Source organism: Homalodisca vitripennis, chromosome X, assembly GCF_021130785.1.
Source record: "Homalodisca vitripennis isolate AUS2020 chromosome X, UT_GWSS_2.1, whole genome shotgun sequence".
Classification (NCBI taxonomy): Eukaryota; Metazoa; Arthropoda; class Insecta; order Hemiptera; family Cicadellidae; genus Homalodisca; species Homalodisca vitripennis.
The window spans coordinates 27,344,048-27,363,381 of record NC_060215.1 but is presented as its reverse complement, the minus strand read 5'-3'; the positions used below and the strand labels follow the sequence as shown (position 1 = coordinate 27,363,381).

Below are 19,334 nucleotides of genomic sequence, written 5' to 3'. Positions count from 1 at the left end.
TGTGGGTTGCCAGTGCAAACCAGTTGATGAAAATGTTCAATTTGCAAAAGCAAGTGATAGGGATAATCGCTCGTTTGAATTTCAGAGAGTCTTGTAGAGAAACCTTCAAAAAATTGCAGTTGTTGACTCTGCCAAGTCTCTAAATTTTTGAAACAACTCTGTTCTGTATGTCTAAATGTGCCATGATGTTCACTCGTATAAGACCAGAGGCAGGGGAAACTACCGAATTGGTAAACACAGAACAGTAGTTAACGAACATCTGCCCTCACAAGCAATTGGATAAAGAATGCTGTAACACCCAAGGTGCTCAAAACTACTCAAGTCTGCTCGCAAGCTTTTTATAATGTTACAGAGTTTTTGGTATTTGACTGGGAGATCACCCAATCAGGAAATTGACTTCAGCGATGTAGGTGGAAAATTGGCAAATAGATGAAAGTTGCATGAATTGTATGTTTGAATGTGATCCTGATGTAGTGAGAATGTACAAAATTTTAGCACTGATACTTTGATATTGACGGTTGCTATACATGTGTATAATGTCTCAGCAATAAACATTGATTGACTGATTGATTGAACGGTCGCTAAACAAAGTGTGGGCTTGCACATCGCCCCTTTATCTCCTACTAGTAGAGTGATGATGTTTCAAACTGTTAGTTGTGTAAATTCTTTTGATACTCCGAGACAAGTGACTTCCTCTTACACCTACCCCTCCTCGATGCCAGTGATTTTCGTGTGGTGACAGCAGTGCCACCAACATAGAGGTAAGCTGTCGGTTTCAATATTGGCAGCTGTTGACTTTTGTTTATATGCAACAAAAGTGTTTGCATACAGACAATCCTAACAACAAAATTTGGTTTTCTTACAAAACTTCATATTTTGAGAATACTTGAGAATATTTTTAAATATATTTTTACACATTTGAGTGGCATCCATATCTTTATAAGACATTGAAAAACTGGTTACATTTTTAAACGAATGTTTTGAATTGGTTATCATTTATCTTACTTTAAGCGAGATATGTTTTATGAATGTTAATGGCTGTCATTTTAAAATTATGGAACATCGGTTGACCTTCTGGAAGCTCTGAGGATCCTAGATGTACCATAAGCGAGCACAACCACTTTAAAGGTACGCTTGAACAAGCTGGGAGTGCCAAACATGTCACAGTTGAGACGTATCAGCTGTTTGTTGCTCTTGGCTTGTGCAAGCGTGCATTTAAAGTGATCGTACTCGTTTATGCATTGATGGATTTCATTGAAAAAAGTACTGCTGGAATTGTATAAAAATTCCATAATAGTTGGTATCTTGTAAATTTTTTATAATTATACATTTTTTTTGTTATTTGACTTTAAACATTTTCAACAGGCCCCATTTTGTTAATAGTAAAGCTAATCACACTAATTTATTTTTTTATTTTCCTCTTATTTATTAATACCTATGTGCATAATTTGGTATCTGTAGCTTTACTAGTTCTAAATATATTAGTTTTTTAAGAAAAAATACAAAATTGCAACTAGCGGCTAAATAACACATTTTCTCCACCTATGTTTACAGGATATTTTTTATTTGGAATGATGAATAATATCAGCCACAGAAGTTTGTGTTTTGTGAACACCCTGTACACAACACAACATTGGCACTGTGTTAAAAATAACCGCCATAATATTTACTGATTCCCACATATGTTAGAAGTTGAATTTATATATAACTTGGATAAATTCATAAATCTGTTCAATCAATTATTAATTTTAATATGACAGTCATTAACATCAATAAAACTTATCATACTTAAATTATATCTTAGATAAATGATAACCAATTTAAAAAATTCTTTTAAAACTGCATTAAATCTTTCAATGTCTTGTAAAGATATGGTTACCACTCAAATGTGTATATATATATATATATATATATATATATATATATATATACTTTTGTTGCATATAAACAAAAGTTTACAGCTGCTGATTGAAACTGACAGCTTACAAATTACAAAAAAGAACTACTATATAAAAATGAATTACTAGATAAAAAATGCATAACATTTGAAAACCGTTCTACTACGTCCATCCACCAAGCAGACTTGATTAGGTAGATACAAAGTATAAATTTAAGGTAGAAGTACGTGAATCTGACTGCAAAACCTAATATTTGAGCACTAAATGATAGAACATGAAGTAAACCATAGTTTCAGATTTGGCCATAAGAATACAAAGAGAACCCATCTAGCACATATTTTTTAATGTAAAATAAATCGCCAAACTGATCAATGAGCTGGAAAAATGCTCATTAAATAGACATTAGCGTCACACAATTCTGCCACAATAGGATAAATATATAACAAAATAACATTTCTCTTATTAAATATTTATAGCACAGTATGTAAGACTGAAAGATAACAAATGCCTATACATACAACAGAGTTTTTTTAATCTGAAGTTGATATTATAAGTGGAACAGTGTTATAGAGCACTCACTTCTTCCGGCATTTCATTGATGAGAGTGGCCATGCTGTCATCCTGCGAGAGGAAGGAGGAGGAGTCCGAAAAAGAGCAGTTACCAACTTTGCCACCCTTCATACGTGTCAGTTCACGTTCCAACGTGTCACAACGCGCTTCCAGGTCAGTCTTCTCACATAACACCTTCTGGTAGTTGTCCAAGTCCTGTTCGTGCTCCTGCAGCAATTGTTGCTTCTCCGAATCTAGCCGTGCTCGCAGTGATTCTGTCAACACAACAGTTAATTATTTTAAAAAGATATTGTGAAAGGTCTTTTTAATCAGATAATAGGTATTTCAGTATTGAGGAGGAAACTGTATCTGTATGAACATGTCAATAAAGTTACAGTATTTACTGTCCAGTAAACATTAGTACCATTCTTTATTCTGAGTATGTGTATAATATAATTTTGAACTTGGCATGAAGCATTAAAGTGATGAGGCTGGAGCTAGTATTGTTTACTCTTAGAGGAGAGAGGAAGAGAGACAAAAATTTGATAAAGCAGCCCCCACTCCACACTGACTCACAGCCTCAGTGAGTTCAGTAATGGGCAGGGAAGGTTATGCTGCTTACCGTGTAGTGCTGGTTCCACTGTTTCTTTTCCGGATTGCTATTTTGGTTCATTTCCTCTATTGTTTTGTTTATTGTATCATGACTGTACTCCAATGGAGGAGTATATTGAACTCATTGAACACCTGTTTACTAATGGATAAGAATCTGATTCAAGTTCTGACGATGAGGATGTTCTGGGATGTGTGAGAGTAGATATTGTTGTTGCAGGGAAGAGGAGTTGTCCTTGAAATTTTTCTTCAATACATTAATATTTTAAAAATAAACAGCAGAGTATTGAGTACAGACTGGACCAAAACCAGCACCAATGGCAGCGGGCTACTATTCAAGCCCCAGAAATAATATCTCATTAGAAGTTCACAAGGGTTCATGGCAACTTGAATCAACAGTATTGACATCCTGATGCCATTTTTGGATGTGTAACACAATTAAAATATAACCGCATTTTGCGGTTGCACGTCGTCTCATTTCACACAGCGAATGTGTTAAGTGAGTGTTTACATACATTACTTTTCTATATTGGAATTTTTTTTCAATGTAAAATGGCTGACTTGACCTATGTTTAATGGATTCCTAATTTATTAAAATTAATAAAATTTACTCGAATTAATTTTAACTGATTAGTAATAAGTTAGGGCTCAATTCAATATACAATTTCTTATGGGAATATCCATACTGAAAGTAAATCATTAATTATTTGTATTAACGGAATCATATTTTTAACAAATCATTAGCAATGAAACACTAAAATGCATGTTTCTGAAGTGAAATATTCATGAATTTAAGACTAGTTCCTATTTATAATGCAGTTTTAAACTTTCGGCTCACATTAAAAGAGGAGCTTCAGATGCACGGTTGACTGCTGACTAGCGTTATCTTAACTGCGTAAATACTTATTTGACTGGCAAAGACAAATAAAGCGAATTGATATTCTCAATCATAATGCAAGTAAAAGTTTTGTTAAGTTTCATAATCCAAATAAAACCTTCTTTAAGTACTGCTTATAACTTAAAGAACAGTCCTTCCAATTAAATGGATTGTCTCATAACATTTCAAAAGTCTCAAGGACTGGAAGGATAATGTGATTAAATTATAACACTTTTGTTCCGTCTATTAAGATGTAAACTTTAACAGCATGACGTTTAAATGGGATACACCTTTAAAACCCCATTAAAAAAATCATAATTAGTTGTATTTTCTAGAATAACTTACGTTCAACATTTATTCTGTTGTTTTGAATTTGCTCATTGAGATGGTTGATTTGTTCCTTCAGTTCTAGGTTCTCACTCGTCCACTGTTTTTTCTTAGTATTATACTCATTGAGTAAGGTTTCTTTTTCTGTAACTAAATCAATTTTTTCACTCCGTTCCTTCTCCAGTTCTGAAGCAACTTCCTTTAGTTTCTTCTCTTGTTCGCTCAGTTCTACCAACCGTTTCTTCAATTGTACGTCAGCACCTCGCAATACCTCCAACTTGGCACGCGTCTCACTCAGTTCATTGTTCACTGTCTTTAAAGAATTATTTTCTTTTGTCTGTAACAGATGGAAACATTTTGTTATATTATGTAAGAAAAACTATCAGTTTGAACATTGTGCTTGAAAATTCTTGATCAAATACATTGAGACAGTAAAAAAGGTCAACAACAGACTACTTCACCCATCAGAACACAATGGAGGTCTGAGAAATATAGGTTATGCTTTTTTTAACCCTTTAAGTGTAAAAAAAACACATAACTGTTATGTATCAGTGATATTTTCACTGACTAACATGTGCTGGGTAAAAAGGTCATATAAATCCAAAAATCAGTCAAAGGCACATCAAATACATTAATGGAAAACTAAAGACACATACTATACTGATTTTTAACAGTCTGTTTCAGACAAAATTAGTTTTAGTTATTAACTGATGTTTTTCTTCAATCTTGTTCAACAGTTTTGTTGCCAGGCAATACTTTGTTTTGTATATTTAATAACATGTATGTATACAAGTATATTCCTATATAAACCCTTATATTTTCGGATTCTAAACTAACTTAGGCATCATTTTTCCTATCTAATTTTTGTTTAGGCATGAATTGTACAATTTTTTACAATACCAAAAAAATAAAACATATGTAAAAAAGTAAAAAAAACTATGTATTCATTTTTGGATATACATATTTTTTTTTAATTTTAAACTAGTAAATTTTGTGATTCTACACATTTTCTGAAAAAAAAAAATTGTATGTGTTACACTTTATACATGCTATAAATGTCCTGATACTGTAGATGCCTTCCTTACCATAAATAAGTAGTTACGGCAACAGAACAAGACATTACTTTGTTTTTACATGTGTCTGTGTTGTGTTCAGTTCACAGAAATTACTTAAAATTAAAAATAATAAAATAAGTTTATTTTAACTTAAAGTAATCTTCATTTGGAGCTGATTGTATATTCAATTACAGTAGAACGTCGGTTATCGAAAACTAATTGGGACCTGAGGGTGTTGGATAATCAAAAATGTTCGGATAAATCAAAACAAATTTTTAATATGCTATTTTGAGGCGGCTTACTGATAGGTGTAAATTATTGATTTAAGCATGTGGAAATTAAAACACAAACATATTTAGTATTACATAATACTTTTATTATATTAATCAACTCTTTTATGTAATTTTGTACTGAAGTTGTATGTAATTTTGTACTGAGTTTTTATGTAATTTTGTAATGAAGTTAATATAATATTATTCACAATTTTTATAAAGAGTAATGTCAAATTAAAAAAAAAATAGAAAATAAAAATATGATAAAGTTACATTTTTAATACCTGGTAATGTATTGCTTTGGAATTATTTGATAAAAATAGTCTTTTATTGTCTTTTGCGTTTAAAACTTGAGACGTTTTTAGCTGCTAAGTCCTTAGCCTCTTTAGCAGTTAACAAGCTGAGTGGGCAGCTTCTCTTGCTTTCAAGCCAGAATCGCAGTGCTATTAAATGCCGAAAAAGTTCTTCATGACTTGGTCGAATTCTTGCGTGATATTTCTGCAGTATCTGTGTTACAGTCTTCATCGCTTGTACATGCTGGGCATGGTCTGGTTTTAGATGGTTTGTTGGTGGTGCTGGGTTGGTCAGTCGCGGTGGGTATGTGGATTGGTGTGTGGTCTGGTGTGTCGGGTTGAGACCGGTTATGGTTGCGTAGGGTTTTATGTGGGTGGAGCTGGATGGGCTGGGTACGTGTTGGTTTGGGTTGGGTGGAGTGGGGTTCGAGTGGTTCGCGAATGCGTTAAGGGATGATCGGTTTGACGGGGTGTTGAGGTTGGCGTTGGTGGGTGGTGGGTTGGTGGTGGGGGTTGGGGGTGATTCGGTTGATATGGTTATTGCGGTGAGGAGGGGGAAGCGTTTTGGGTGTCGGGTGGTGTGGTATATGGGTAGGTGGTGATGGGGTTGAGGGGTGGTGGTGTTGGGGATTGTATGGTGTGGTATAGGTGGGTGGGTTGGGGGTTGGTATGTGCTAGGTGTTGTATTGAGGGTAGGGAAGGGATAGGGGGGTCGTAGATGAACAATTTCGTATGGTAGGTCTCGGTGGTCAGTGGTTGCGGTCGAGTGGGAGTGGTTGGGTGTCATGGGAGGGTTCTTGGTGCGGTGGGCGGGGGGGGGGGTTGTCTGAGGGTGGTTGTGTTGGTGGTTCTTGGAGAGTGGAGGCTGTAGGTGGTGGTGGCCTCGGGTGGAGGTTGTATGGGTGATACGGCGATGGTCAGGCCGGGTGACAGAGTGCGTCGGTTGTATGGGTTGTTGGTGGACCGGGGGGGGTGGGCTGTTGGAGCTGGTTGGGGAGGTGGGTTCCGAGGTTTTGGGGTGCGGTTGGAAGGTTGGAGTACGATGAGTTCCGGTATGTGTCGCCTGACGGGTATGTGGGGTTTGTTCGGTGGTTTGGGATGGGAGGTGTGTTGGGTTTTGCGTGAATGGTATAACGGTGGTTTTCGGTAGGTGGTGGCTCGTTCGGAGGGGTTCGTGGTACGGGTCTTGCTGTGCGTGGAGTCGTGTACCAATTGGTTTATTGTGGTGTGTGGTGGTGGTTGGTGTTACCTCGGTTGCCGGTTGGTTTCTTCAGCCAGCACCAGAGAAACAATTTCCTCATCATTAAGGATCTGGAAGCCTGGGGTCATTGTCCATTGTTAGCAATCACATTCTGAAAAATCCAGGAATCTTCTCCTTACAACTCCAAAAATTCTCAACATCTCCTGGTCTGTAACTTTAGGCTCTATGTTTTCACACGTCTTTTCCTAAAATTTTGTTCAAGCATTTTTTTAAATTTGGCTTTTCTTTCATGGTGCTCCAAGGTATGCTATCATGTAAGAACAATCTTTGACATTGAGTTTTTTGGCAAATTGGTACAAACACTTTCTTCATTGGCATAAGCAAGTAACAAGCGACGAAGAACTAGCTTTTGTTACATTCCTTTTCAGCTTTTCCATAACGCCTGGGTCATGGGCTGAAGTAACGCTGTCACGTTTGGTGGTAATATAGGTCAATTTAAAGTCCTCTTCGAATGAGTTAATTTATTTCAACATTTCCGGGTGGGTTGGGGCATTGTCTCATATCGGAGCAAGTACTTTCCCCAGCTTGTTGTTTTACTTTTTTGTACTTTTTGACTTCAGGGATAAATTCCATTAGTAAACCAGTCTAAAAAATTTCACAATCATCCACGCATTCTTTCTGTGATTTGGTATCGGTAAGAGGGGTAACAAGGTCACATTTTAAAAAACACCTAGGCTTTTTAGATTGCTTATCTTAGGAGAGGCAATGCTTGCTACCAGTCGCATTTGCTGCAAACATGATTGTTATACGCTCCTTGCTAACCCTAAATCTGGCGCCGCCTTTTCTCGTTTTGATGCCAATGATTTACGCTGCAGTGCCTTCCAATTAAGGCCTGTTTCATCAGCATTGTATACAAATCCAATGGAATATCTTCATCTTTTGACAGTTTGGAAAATGTTCTCTTTATATTTTTCTGCAGCTGCAGAATCTCCAGGATAATATTTCAACCTTGTATGTCAAGCTCACGTTTACCATGGCGTGATTTAAAATTCTGCAACCACCTTTACTAGCCTTGAGTCGGCTGACCACAAGTTTTTTATTGATTTGGATGGCTTTTTTCACAAAGCAAAGGGCCTGATATTGGTTCCCCCTTTGTTCGGCCTGTCTGAATGAAACCATAGATACATCGCCTTCTTCTTAATTTTCGTCTTGAGGTCTTTTCATTCGATTTTCCTTTTTAGATCCATCTTCGCTGTCAGTTTGGAGGTAAACTTTAAGGATTTCAGATTTTTTTACTTTTTAATTTGTTGCCTTGCATCGTGAAATTGTATTGCTAAAAGATGTTCCCTGTTTTCACCTTTTTCTAGTTTTTCACTGATTTTAATTTTGATTCAATAGACTTAAAACATTTCTGCTTCTTTCTTTATGTTTACTAGAAGGTCGCCATGTCAAATTATAAACATCCTGCCTACAATGATTAAACTAATCTAACCTTTAAACAACAATAATGTACTGAATAAAAGAAAAAAAGCGAACTTACTGGGTTGTCTTGAAACTACTGTACAGTCCAATACTAGTAACTTCAACAAATTATAAACTAAACCTGTAATGTTACTTTCAGCGCTGCCACTATGCGAGTGGATGATTGCAAGGAAGCGACTGCTGTGATTGCCGTCTAAGTCTGCTACGTCGCACGGCCGGCGCCGACTACCAAGGTTCAAACTGGACACTGTTTATTTCGCTGGTGACGTTTGGTCTAGTTCAGGTTACACGCAACCTTTTTTCGTGTGTTCGGATAATTGACGTTTCGGATATTGGGACGTTCGGATATACGAGTTCTACATGTATTTAAATTCATATGGCAGTTTTACTGCTATCATACTCTGATTACAAACAGGATGTACAGTTCACATGCTTACAGATTTCAGTACTACAGTATAATGATAATATGAGTGGTAAGCCATATGTTGAGACGCTCTCTTAACTTATCATCTTCAAACTTTCGTGACTAATTATTTCTTTCATTTACATAAACAGAAGAGATGCCAATTCAGAACTGTATAAAAGATGATCAAACGATTCCCATGAGAACCCTTATGCAACCTGTATTTGTGTGTGGCATAGTGTTATAAAGCATAAATGTATTCTCATAATGTCCACTCTATATACTGCACAAAGTTCATGATGAATGAATGACCTTCTAGATGAATGTGTACATCCAGAATGTTTTTCACACACGAAAAATGAATTGCAGCACACAATTCACAATCGGAGGGATTTGAAAAAATAGCAACCATTTTTATATACGATTCCAACACAAATAGCAATTAAATTATCCTTCCAGTATTACTAAGACTCATACTGAGCCAGCTACACAAAATATTTTTGAACAGCCCTTATACAAAGTTATACATAAATCAGTTGTGTACCAACCAATTCTCCGATCTGCTGTTGCAGTTGGATGATCTTATTCTCAAGCCCCTTATTAAGGGCTATATGATGCTGAACTGTACGAGCTTCCTTCTTCAACTCCTTGAGCTTTCGCCTTGCCAAGAATCTGCGCACTGCATTCTGTGCTACTATCACCTTCTTCATTTTCTGTTGGTAATTCTTTCTGCATATCCAAGCTCGAACGTTCTTCTGAATTATTAAAGCCTAAAAAAAGGATAGAAACATCAGATGAACCTTCTACATTTGTATGTTTTAGACAGTTTAGCTATACAAGTTATTGATACTGTTAGGAAGTTTACTGTTTATTTTATTTTTACATGTTATCACATAACACCATGTGACAGGAAATAACTTATGGCTGATTGTGTCAATATTTTAACCTTCAGGAGGCAACGCTAAAGCGTGGTACGATTTTCTCGCAGAGCCGCATTTTGTGAAAAACATTTTGTTCCAGACTTGTAAAGCCGAAATAAAAAAATTCTAATATTGTAAAACGGTGGGAAATGTATAATCTACTGTTTGACGAGGTCTTTTACTATAAACCAACATTTTTAAATGAAATAAAAAAAAGACATTATGTACCACTTGTTGTTGCTGTTGCTCATCCTGTATTTTATGGTTTTATTTCTAGTGGTCTATTTATCATGGAAACAACTGACGCACAAATAGCCGATTGGCTTCATTTGCGTGATGATGACACGAACAAGGATAGTGAAAATGACTTAGTGGGTGATATAAATAAAAAAAATTTGAAAGTAACAGTAAAAAATAACTTTTTTGGAAACACCTTTGCTCATACAAATCTGTAAAAATACTGCAAAAAACTTAAATTCAGCAAAACAACATAATTTTAGGCATCAAAATAAAATCATTAAAGGGTTTAAACAATTCATTACTTTATTGTACATGGATTACAATATTAAACATTTGACCGCCAGAGTAATTTTGCCGATTCGTGTCAGAAACTGTCGTGCACATTTTGTAGTGCATCACTCAAAACTGCCACCGCCAAGACCAAAATTGACAACTTGCAAAGGTTTAATAAAATGTCAATTATTCTGCTAATAATTGAGATATCTGCATAATTTTTGTGTGTTGATAGGCAATTCAATTCTGCACAAATTATGTATTATATATCAATAATAAAAAAATTAAAATCCTAACTATTTAACTTTTTTATTTCTTATAAAATTTTTACTTTATAATTAGAGAAAATATTTTAAAATATCCATTACCCTAATAGCTTATGCATTTTGTTGAAGGGTACCGTCTAAACAACCTTTCTTGATAATTTTAATTTATTTTTTAAATAATTTGTTACAACATTTTTATTGAAATAATTAATTTTTTCACAAAATATGCTTTATTCAGATAGATAAAAGAAAATCTGTCATTTGATACCGGTTACATATATTGAAGTTCTAGTTACTCTTTATAACAGTTTAAAATAATAAATAGTATACAAAATTCAAATATAGAAATTTATTTTAATACCCATAGTAACCGAAAAAAATAATTATAATAATAAGCCGATCACATTGGCTCTTGTGGTTTTGAGTCCATATATGTGGACCGATCACATTGGCTCTCGTGGTTTTGAGTCGATATATGCGGGCCGATTACATTGGCTCTCGTGGTTTTGAGTCGATATATGCGGGCCGATTACATTGGCTCTCGTGGTTTTGAGTCGATATATGCGGGCCGATCACATTGGCTCTCGTGGTTTTGAGTCGATATATGCGGCCGATTACATTGGCTCTCGTGGTTTTGAGTCGATATATGCGGGACCGATCACATTGGCTCTCGTGGTTTTGAGTCGATATATGCGGGCCGATCACATTGGCTCTCGTGGTTTTGAGTCGATATATGCGGGGCCGATTACATTGGCTCTCGTGGTTTTGAGTCGATATATGCGGGCCGATTACATCGGCTCTCTGTGGTTTTACGATCAAACCTGGTGACTGGCAAAGAGAGTGACAAGCTTGGGAGAGCCGATGGCCTCTCGGTCTAAAGTGCTAGTCACGGTGCAGGTTCAGGCCCTATCTGTGACCGTTGTACTTTTTATCAATACCTAGGATTCTAGCACAGGCTAGTGGCCAATGAGAATGGGCAGCATAATGTTAAAACAGAATTGGCCTCTGCTACTTTTTAAAGCACCAATTCTAGACAATTATTATAGATAATAATTCAGAGACAAGTGTGAGAGTTCATTGTGAGCAAACTAATATTGATATTAATATGTTATTTTAAAATACAACAAATGTATTTAATTATTTTTCTATGGGAATAACTAATTAAAGAAAATACTAGATATTCCTTAGGTTTACTTATCTATAAGTACTAGAGTTAAATACCATATATTATTTGTTTTTTGCAATAGGTTAAATTTTTATGTTATCTGATACATTTATTCAAGTCAATAAAAAGTGAACTTTCAGCTAAAGACAACGACAACTTTCATAATTTGTTTATGTAATTCAAAAAGCCCTATTGTTTATTTCTTTATTTATTTTATTCAGGACAAGTTCTAAAATTACAATTTTTGTAAAGAACATTACACATTTTGTACGAATATCAACTACTTTGTCCTTATGCTTTTAGCAAAATTCGGTCAAATTAAAATGAATGAAAATTCTCCACTTGAGAAACACGTAACAGAAGGATACAAAAATAAATTAAATCCAATCGTTGACAGCATCGTACTTACTGCTTTATTGTACTTCATTTCCATAAACTTGCGCCTCATGAGCAGGCCTCGTCCTCTGGCCTGCAGTCCCAGGATCACCTGTTTCAACCTCACGTACTTCACCCTCCTCACCCAGCCTCTCACACACTTCTGGATTCTGATTGCAGCCAGGTTCCTTCGTATATGATTCACTCGTCTGTACAAGATTTCATCATTGATCGTTGTTGTAAACAAATAATGAACATCGGTTAAATTTTATACTCACATTTTACACTAAGAAATAAAGCAATGTTTAACCCTCCATCAGGCGCTTAAAATTAGAAACACCATCAGGCGCTCACGGAGGTTTCCTCCAGGTTAGCGAATAATGGATATCATAATCGTTTAAACTGTTTTTATTTGTTTAAATATTCAACTGATTTAATTGCAATGTAATATATTCATTTTTAGAAAATAAATAAAAATTACTCTCTTATGTAATGAATTTCCTAAATAAGAAATTCAAAATTTAAAAAAATGTTACTGTATAGTAACAACATGATTTATTTTAAGGAATAATGCTATTAATTGTAAAAATGTTTAACCTACTGTAATAATATATGGAAATTTTAGTTTTTAACTTCTTACAAAAACAACTTACTTCAATTCTTGAGATATTATACAATTGTAATGTCAATTATTACTCTAAAATCAAAATTTATTCTTTACTAAAAATTTTTTAAACACTACACAAAGTTTCAAAACATTTTCCTTCTGGTTCTTATAACGACAATGTTCACTCCATAAACAGTACTGAAATGTTCCCTAGCACACGGGTACTGTACTGACAAGTCTCTCGTCTTCATTCTCCATTTCACAAAATTCAAATAAAATATATTGTAAAACTTAAAAAGAAACCATCAGAGGTCACACATTTAGGCGCACACGGATTATTACTCCATAAAAACTAAACACTATAAGGCGCTCACGGAGATTTCGTCCAAGCACTACAAACACAACATCGGGCGCTCACGGAGGAATCGTCCAGTCTCGCACGGAAGTAGACGTCATACTGACAGATTTTGACAAAGATAAGCGGGAGGCTATTGTTTCGCTTCCTCGAAAGATGCTCGTGAAGTACACTGCGGGAAACGACTGCCAACATCAGAAAAGTAGTACTATTTTTAATAATAAAAAATACACGGAGGAAAACTCCGTTTAGCGCCCGATGTAGGGTTAATATTTAGTATGACTATTCAATGTCTGTAAAATAAATTAGTTTATTGAATAGAAAGAGTTCTGAAGAATTCAGTCATCAAACTTATTCAAAATCTACTGAAAAAGATAAAGTGCGATCTACCTATAGATCAGTTTCTATATGATTGTTTTAAGTGACATAATAATGTGACTGTTTAGTAACATATATATATATATATATATATATATATATATATATATATATATATATATATATACTCTAAAATTGATTCTTGCATTAATTTTATATTATCTGCAATATTGTGTTCATAGTATGTAATAATATTTCTCAAAATTATTTGAAAGATATATTTAGTTCTATCAAATTTGTATTGATTTAAGATTGTCCGAATTCAATTAATATTACATTAAATTGCTTCCCATGATCAGATAAGTTAATATTATTTTTTACCTTTTTAAGTAAGAATATTTACAGAATTTGATTAATTCTTTTTAATTAAAATATTTGTAAAAATGGAGAAAAAACGTGCAAAATTCTATCATGATCCTGTGAGATGAAGTTCTCAAGCCACTTGAATAAGAAAATAACTTTCAATAAGTGGCTAGGTGGTAAGTTGCGATACCACCAACATAGCTTTTTACCAAAGTATGTACCCTACTAAGTTATATGCCTAATAAACAATGCAATGTTTCAGTACATTTTCAATCTTTATTTGTCATAATAAAATTCAAATTGGTTACAATCAGAATATATGTTTGTTCAACTGTCAAACTTGTGTCCTTTTGGGATTAAACACAATTTTTTCATAGCTAGATCTTACTACACTATGAAATTTCCAAATTTAGGTTACTTTGAAAAAAAGATTTCTTGCTTTCTATAACATATATTTCTACACTGGTATTATTCAAAGGACAAATAAACACTGAAATTGGTGGTTGCAAATGTAATGCATGCTGTATAGCCGTAACTGAGCAATTGCTTACTTCTAGTAATTACAATTCCTCACACTTTTTACTAGTTTTCCTTTAATCTAGATATAAATATGCACATTTTTATATGAAAAATAAATGTATGATTAGGTAAATATACGAGGGTTGTTTTTCCAGCCTCCGATCTCACGCCATGACGGCCAGACACGTGACAGGTCCGCGGTGTGCGCAGTAGTCCATCGCGCATCTTCCTCGCTACAACATTTATCACTGCCAAGTTCAAGTAGCTAGTTTGTGCCGAGCTGCAGTCACATAAACATGGCCGCCTCTATTGATTCTCCTGTCAAATGTGAATTGAGATGTTTTATTAGTTTCCTGCAAGCAGAAGGGAATAATGCAGCAGAAACCCATTGAAGAATATGCCGTGTTTACAGAGAAAACATTGTGAATGATGGTGTTGTGCGTGAATCACATCAAAAGTTTAAAGATAGCCGAATGTCAAATTCAAGGATCAATTCGACAAATGTCAAAGGTGAAGCCATTCGGTGATTTTTGTGTAAGTTTTTTTACACCACTCACGTAAAACACCATCATTCACAATGTTTTCTCTGTAAACACGGCATATTCTTCAATGGGTTTCTGCTGCATTATTCCCTTCTGCTTGCAGGAAACTAATAAAACGTCTCAATTCACATTTGACAGGAGAATCAATAGAGGCGGCCATGTTTATGCGACTGCAGCTCAGCACAAACTGACTACTAGAACTAGATAGTGACATAGTAGTGGGGAAGATGTGCGATCGACTTCTGCGCACACCAGGGACTTGCCACGTATCTGGCCGTCATGGAGTGATATTGGAGGCCCTTGTACATTAATAGTAGTTTATTTTCTGTAATAGTATACAAATAAATCACTATCACAAGTATGCACATACAAAATTATTTAACACAATAAACTATCCTTTGGGTTTTTTTTAATTGTTGTAGTTAAACATATGAAATCTGTATTTAAGGATAAGTTTTTTCTGTGCATTTAAATGCACAAATTTAAATCACCAATAAAAGTGTTTTCACTTTTTTCCTTTGGGAGGAGGAGGAGCTGTTATTGTAACAAAATTAAAATTCAAAGGTACCCTATTTATAATACAATTATTTGAGTTCCTCCATCCAAAATGTTCAGTTCTTCCTGACATAAAACAATTTGGTATAAAATGATATAGTGGTACTTGGTATCCGCTTTACTAACTTTAAATGATCACCAATTTTTACAAGGCTGTCCAAATGTTATTTATTACAACTATTCTTGTCTCATACAGACCTTTAAAATGATGTACACCATGAGGTGTGCTTACTTTTAAGATTTTCCAGGTTCTCATGGAATGTCCCTCTAAGGAATTTAAGATTGGTTTATAGCCTAGAAAAGTTTGGCTTTATGTCCTAAACTAATTTATTGTATTACATTGATCAATCAGGTCAGGGTCAGGGGGATTGTGAAGACAGGGAGAGATGGAGGCAGCTGGTTGGCGAGGCCAAAATACCACCTAGGGTATCCATGGCCATAGGGTAAGAGTAAGAGTAAGTAAGTATATTGATCAATATTGTATATTATAGAATAATAAATCGTAAACTAAAACCCTTTTAAATTCTTTTATTTCAGACACGTGTTTCGGTATAAAACCATCTTCAGTGTGAACATTAACCTCTAATTAAATTATAAACAAAACAAATAAATATACACTGTCGACTATTTAAACAGATGTTAAACTTATATGACACAGTTGTAATTTTGATTAAGATTCTGTGTTTGATATTTTTTCAAAGATAGGATTTGTTTTATTTTTTAAATTGCTATTTAATATGTTGTGAGGATCTTTTTTATAATTTAGATAAATGTGTAATTCTTCTTTAGTGTTTAATTTTTCTCCTTTCCTTTCGATATCCAAATTTCCATGTTCTTTTCAATATTTTTTGTTAGTTATGTCCAGTTTCTAATAAATGTTCAGCGAAATTTGATTTTATTGTAGACTTGTTGTTTGTTTTCAAAGCTTGTATATGTTCTTTAAAAACCTTTTATTAAAATTTCTGCCAGTTTGTCCAATATAGTAGCTTTCACAGTCACTACAGTTAATTTTGTATATACTCCACATTGTTTGTATAAATCTTGTTTGTCATCTTTTTGGCTTATTTTGTTTTTCAATTAGTTTAAAACGTATTATTTCTTGTTTGGTAACTGATGGAAAATTTTGAATTTTGAAAGGTTTTTCGAACAGCTTTGTTTATTTTGGTATTGAAAGGTACACATATATATTTTCTGAATTTCATTATTATTAGGATTAGGCCGTATTGTATTTGGTTTTATTGATTTTTCTTGTTTTTTTCTGAATCATTTTGTCTACAATATGAGGTTGATATCCATTTTTGACAGCTAGATATTTTATGATTTCCATTTCCTTAGTTTTTATTATTCATCACTCATTGGTATATTTAACATTGTTTATTTCTATCATTGAGTGAAATGCTGCTAATTTGTGTTTCCATGGATGGTTAGAGGTTGATGGTATTAGAAGATCTGTTTGGGTTGTTTTTCTATAAATTTCAAATGAGTGGTTTCCATTAAGATTAGAAATGCTTATATCAAGAAAGTTAATTTTGACTTTTTTGGATTTCTTTTGAAAACTTAATTGTTGGGGGATATAGAATTGAGGAATGTTAAAAACTGGTCTGCTTGCTTCTCATCTCCTTTGAAAAGACATAAGATATCATCAACATATCTAAACCAGTAAATTATTTTATCTTTAAATGGATTAGTAACACTCATTATTTTGTTGTTTTCTAAATGTTGCATATATATATTTGCAAGAAGGCCTGAAAGAGGAGATCCCATTGCCAACCCATCTTCTTGTTTGTAAAAGTCCTTTTTGTATTGAAAATAATTTTGATTAACAGTAGACTTTGTCAGTGATAAAATATCTTCAATTTCATTCATTTCAAGTTGACTGTAATTTTATTAGATTATCTTTTAGAATTTGCATTGTTTCTTGTTTTGGAATGTTCGAGTACATGTTGTTAACATCAAAGGAAATGAAGAACGAGTTTAATGGAATTTGAATGTTCTTTAATTTGATTTGCCAGATTACTTGAATTTAATATACTGTAATTGTCTTCAAATTGCATGTTGGTTTTTATTTTGTTATTTAAAAATTTACATACCTTGTAAGTAGGAGCGTTACGAAAGTTGACTACTGGTCTAAATTGGAATATCCGGTTTATGAGTCTTTGGTTGACCTTTTAGTGTAGGAGCTTTGGATTTGTCATTTTGAGCTGGTATTGCTCTGCTTTTGTTAAACTTTTGCATTTAGTTATTGTGGAATTTATAAGTTTTGTGTATTCTTGGGTTGGGTCCTTTTTTAATTTTTTAAGATTGTTGCTGTCAATGAATGTTTCAATCTTTTCTTGATATGTTTTGGCTGTCGATAATTACTACTGTATTCCCTTTGTCGGCTTTTGATATTATACAGTTATTATCTTTTAGTTTTCTTGTGATGGACGATACTAATTTCATATCATTATTTGACGTTTTAATTAATTTGGGAATTTGTACTTTCAAATTACTTTTGTTTAATTTCATGGACAAGATTATATCGGAAAGGTTCTTGGAGTTCTGAGTCTGTTTTCTTTATGGCTGTTTCTAAATTAATTAGGTCATCTTTGATTATTGGTATTTTATGATCCAGATTTATATTATATTTGAGGGATTTTATCTAATAGTGCCATCTCATCATCATTAAATAGAATAGATGATTAAGTTTTTAATTCTTGGGCAGAAATCTGGATTTATCATCTAATGTATAGTGTTTTTGAATTATTGTCTTCCTGTAAGTTAATCAATTTATTAATCTTATTAAGATGAACCTGTTTTTTCTTTAAAATAATAGGTTTGATCCATTGCTGTGTATTAATATCAATTTCTTCAATGCTCTCTTGGTGAAACGTTAATTTGATTTCTGTTTTAATATCTTCAATTGATCTGACTATTAGATTCATTTTTGCATATAAACTGTTAATTTCTTCTTTTATCCATATTATTTTCCCTCTTTTTAATGCTTCTTAGCGCAGCTCTTGATGTAGATTTAGTTTTTAATTGAACATAATTTGGAATAATATTTTCACTCAGGCATATCTTATTAAACTGGATATCTTCTCTTACCTTTGCCAACTTAAGTGAGAGGTATTTGTATTTGTGGACAATGAATTGTGTTGTTCAGTCATATCTGTTAAAATTATGAACTCCAGTTTACGATTTTATTATTCTAACATAAAGATAACCCTATAATGTGGAGTTCATAATTTAATTGTATTATAGATATAAATACCTGCGTGCAACGAAACCACGAGCTAGCCTCTGCAGAGTGCGGGTTGCATGAATGACACGCAAGTAACGTTTGCGCTGCAGGAAACCTCTAATAGTTTTCTGCATTATTATACAGCAATGCCTCAGCCTCTCAGACCGCAGCCTCTCCAAATAAGCCACTTGGCCTGCCCTGAAGAAAATCTTTGTCTTACCGAATTTGAACCTATCATTATCCTGTAAGAAAACAAACACAATTTAAAGCCTTCAGAGGGATGTAACAGTAGGGGGATGATTTAATACTGAATAAAATCTGAAATAAACAATAATCTCAAATTACTAAAGTAACAAGGTAACAGCGATTTGTAATAAATGTCTCAAATATTTGTCGTGATTTTAAAATACCGGAAGATGGTTTGTCCATAAATGTGACAATACAATCACTGCAGTTTCATTTTTCTTTTAAAAAAAAAAAACTCCATCTCATACATAATTACATAAGTGTTTTAGTGAATTCTAGTTGCTTTTCAACTACTTCATTAGAAATAATTACTCTTTTTAAAAGCAAGTTCAAACAGAGTAGTTTTTAATTTTAAAAGTATCATCAACATTCTCTCTCACCCTAGATTTCTCAACAAGATC

General features: G+C 33.8%; 1 protein-coding gene across 2 annotated transcripts in view; it reads right to left on the bottom strand.

The window, feature by feature from the left end:
* The window catches only part of LOC124368829 (unconventional myosin-Va), a 147,304-nt gene that overhangs the window by 56,829 nt on the left and 71,141 nt on the right, over positions 1 to 19,334 (bottom strand). For both annotated transcript variants that reach the window (XM_046826238.1, XM_046826237.1), the window contains exons 16-20: positions 18,718 to 18,929; positions 12,240 to 12,414; positions 9,515 to 9,736; positions 4,279 to 4,597; positions 2,478 to 2,722 (exon numbers count right to left, since the gene is read on the bottom strand). In XM_046826238.1, coding sequence (XP_046682194.1) covers positions 2,478 to 2,722; positions 4,279 to 4,597; positions 9,515 to 9,736; positions 12,240 to 12,414; positions 18,718 to 18,929 — 1,173 coding nt within the window. The remainder of the gene's footprint in view (positions 1 to 2,477; positions 2,723 to 4,278; positions 4,598 to 9,514; positions 9,737 to 12,239; positions 12,415 to 18,717; positions 18,930 to 19,334) is intronic.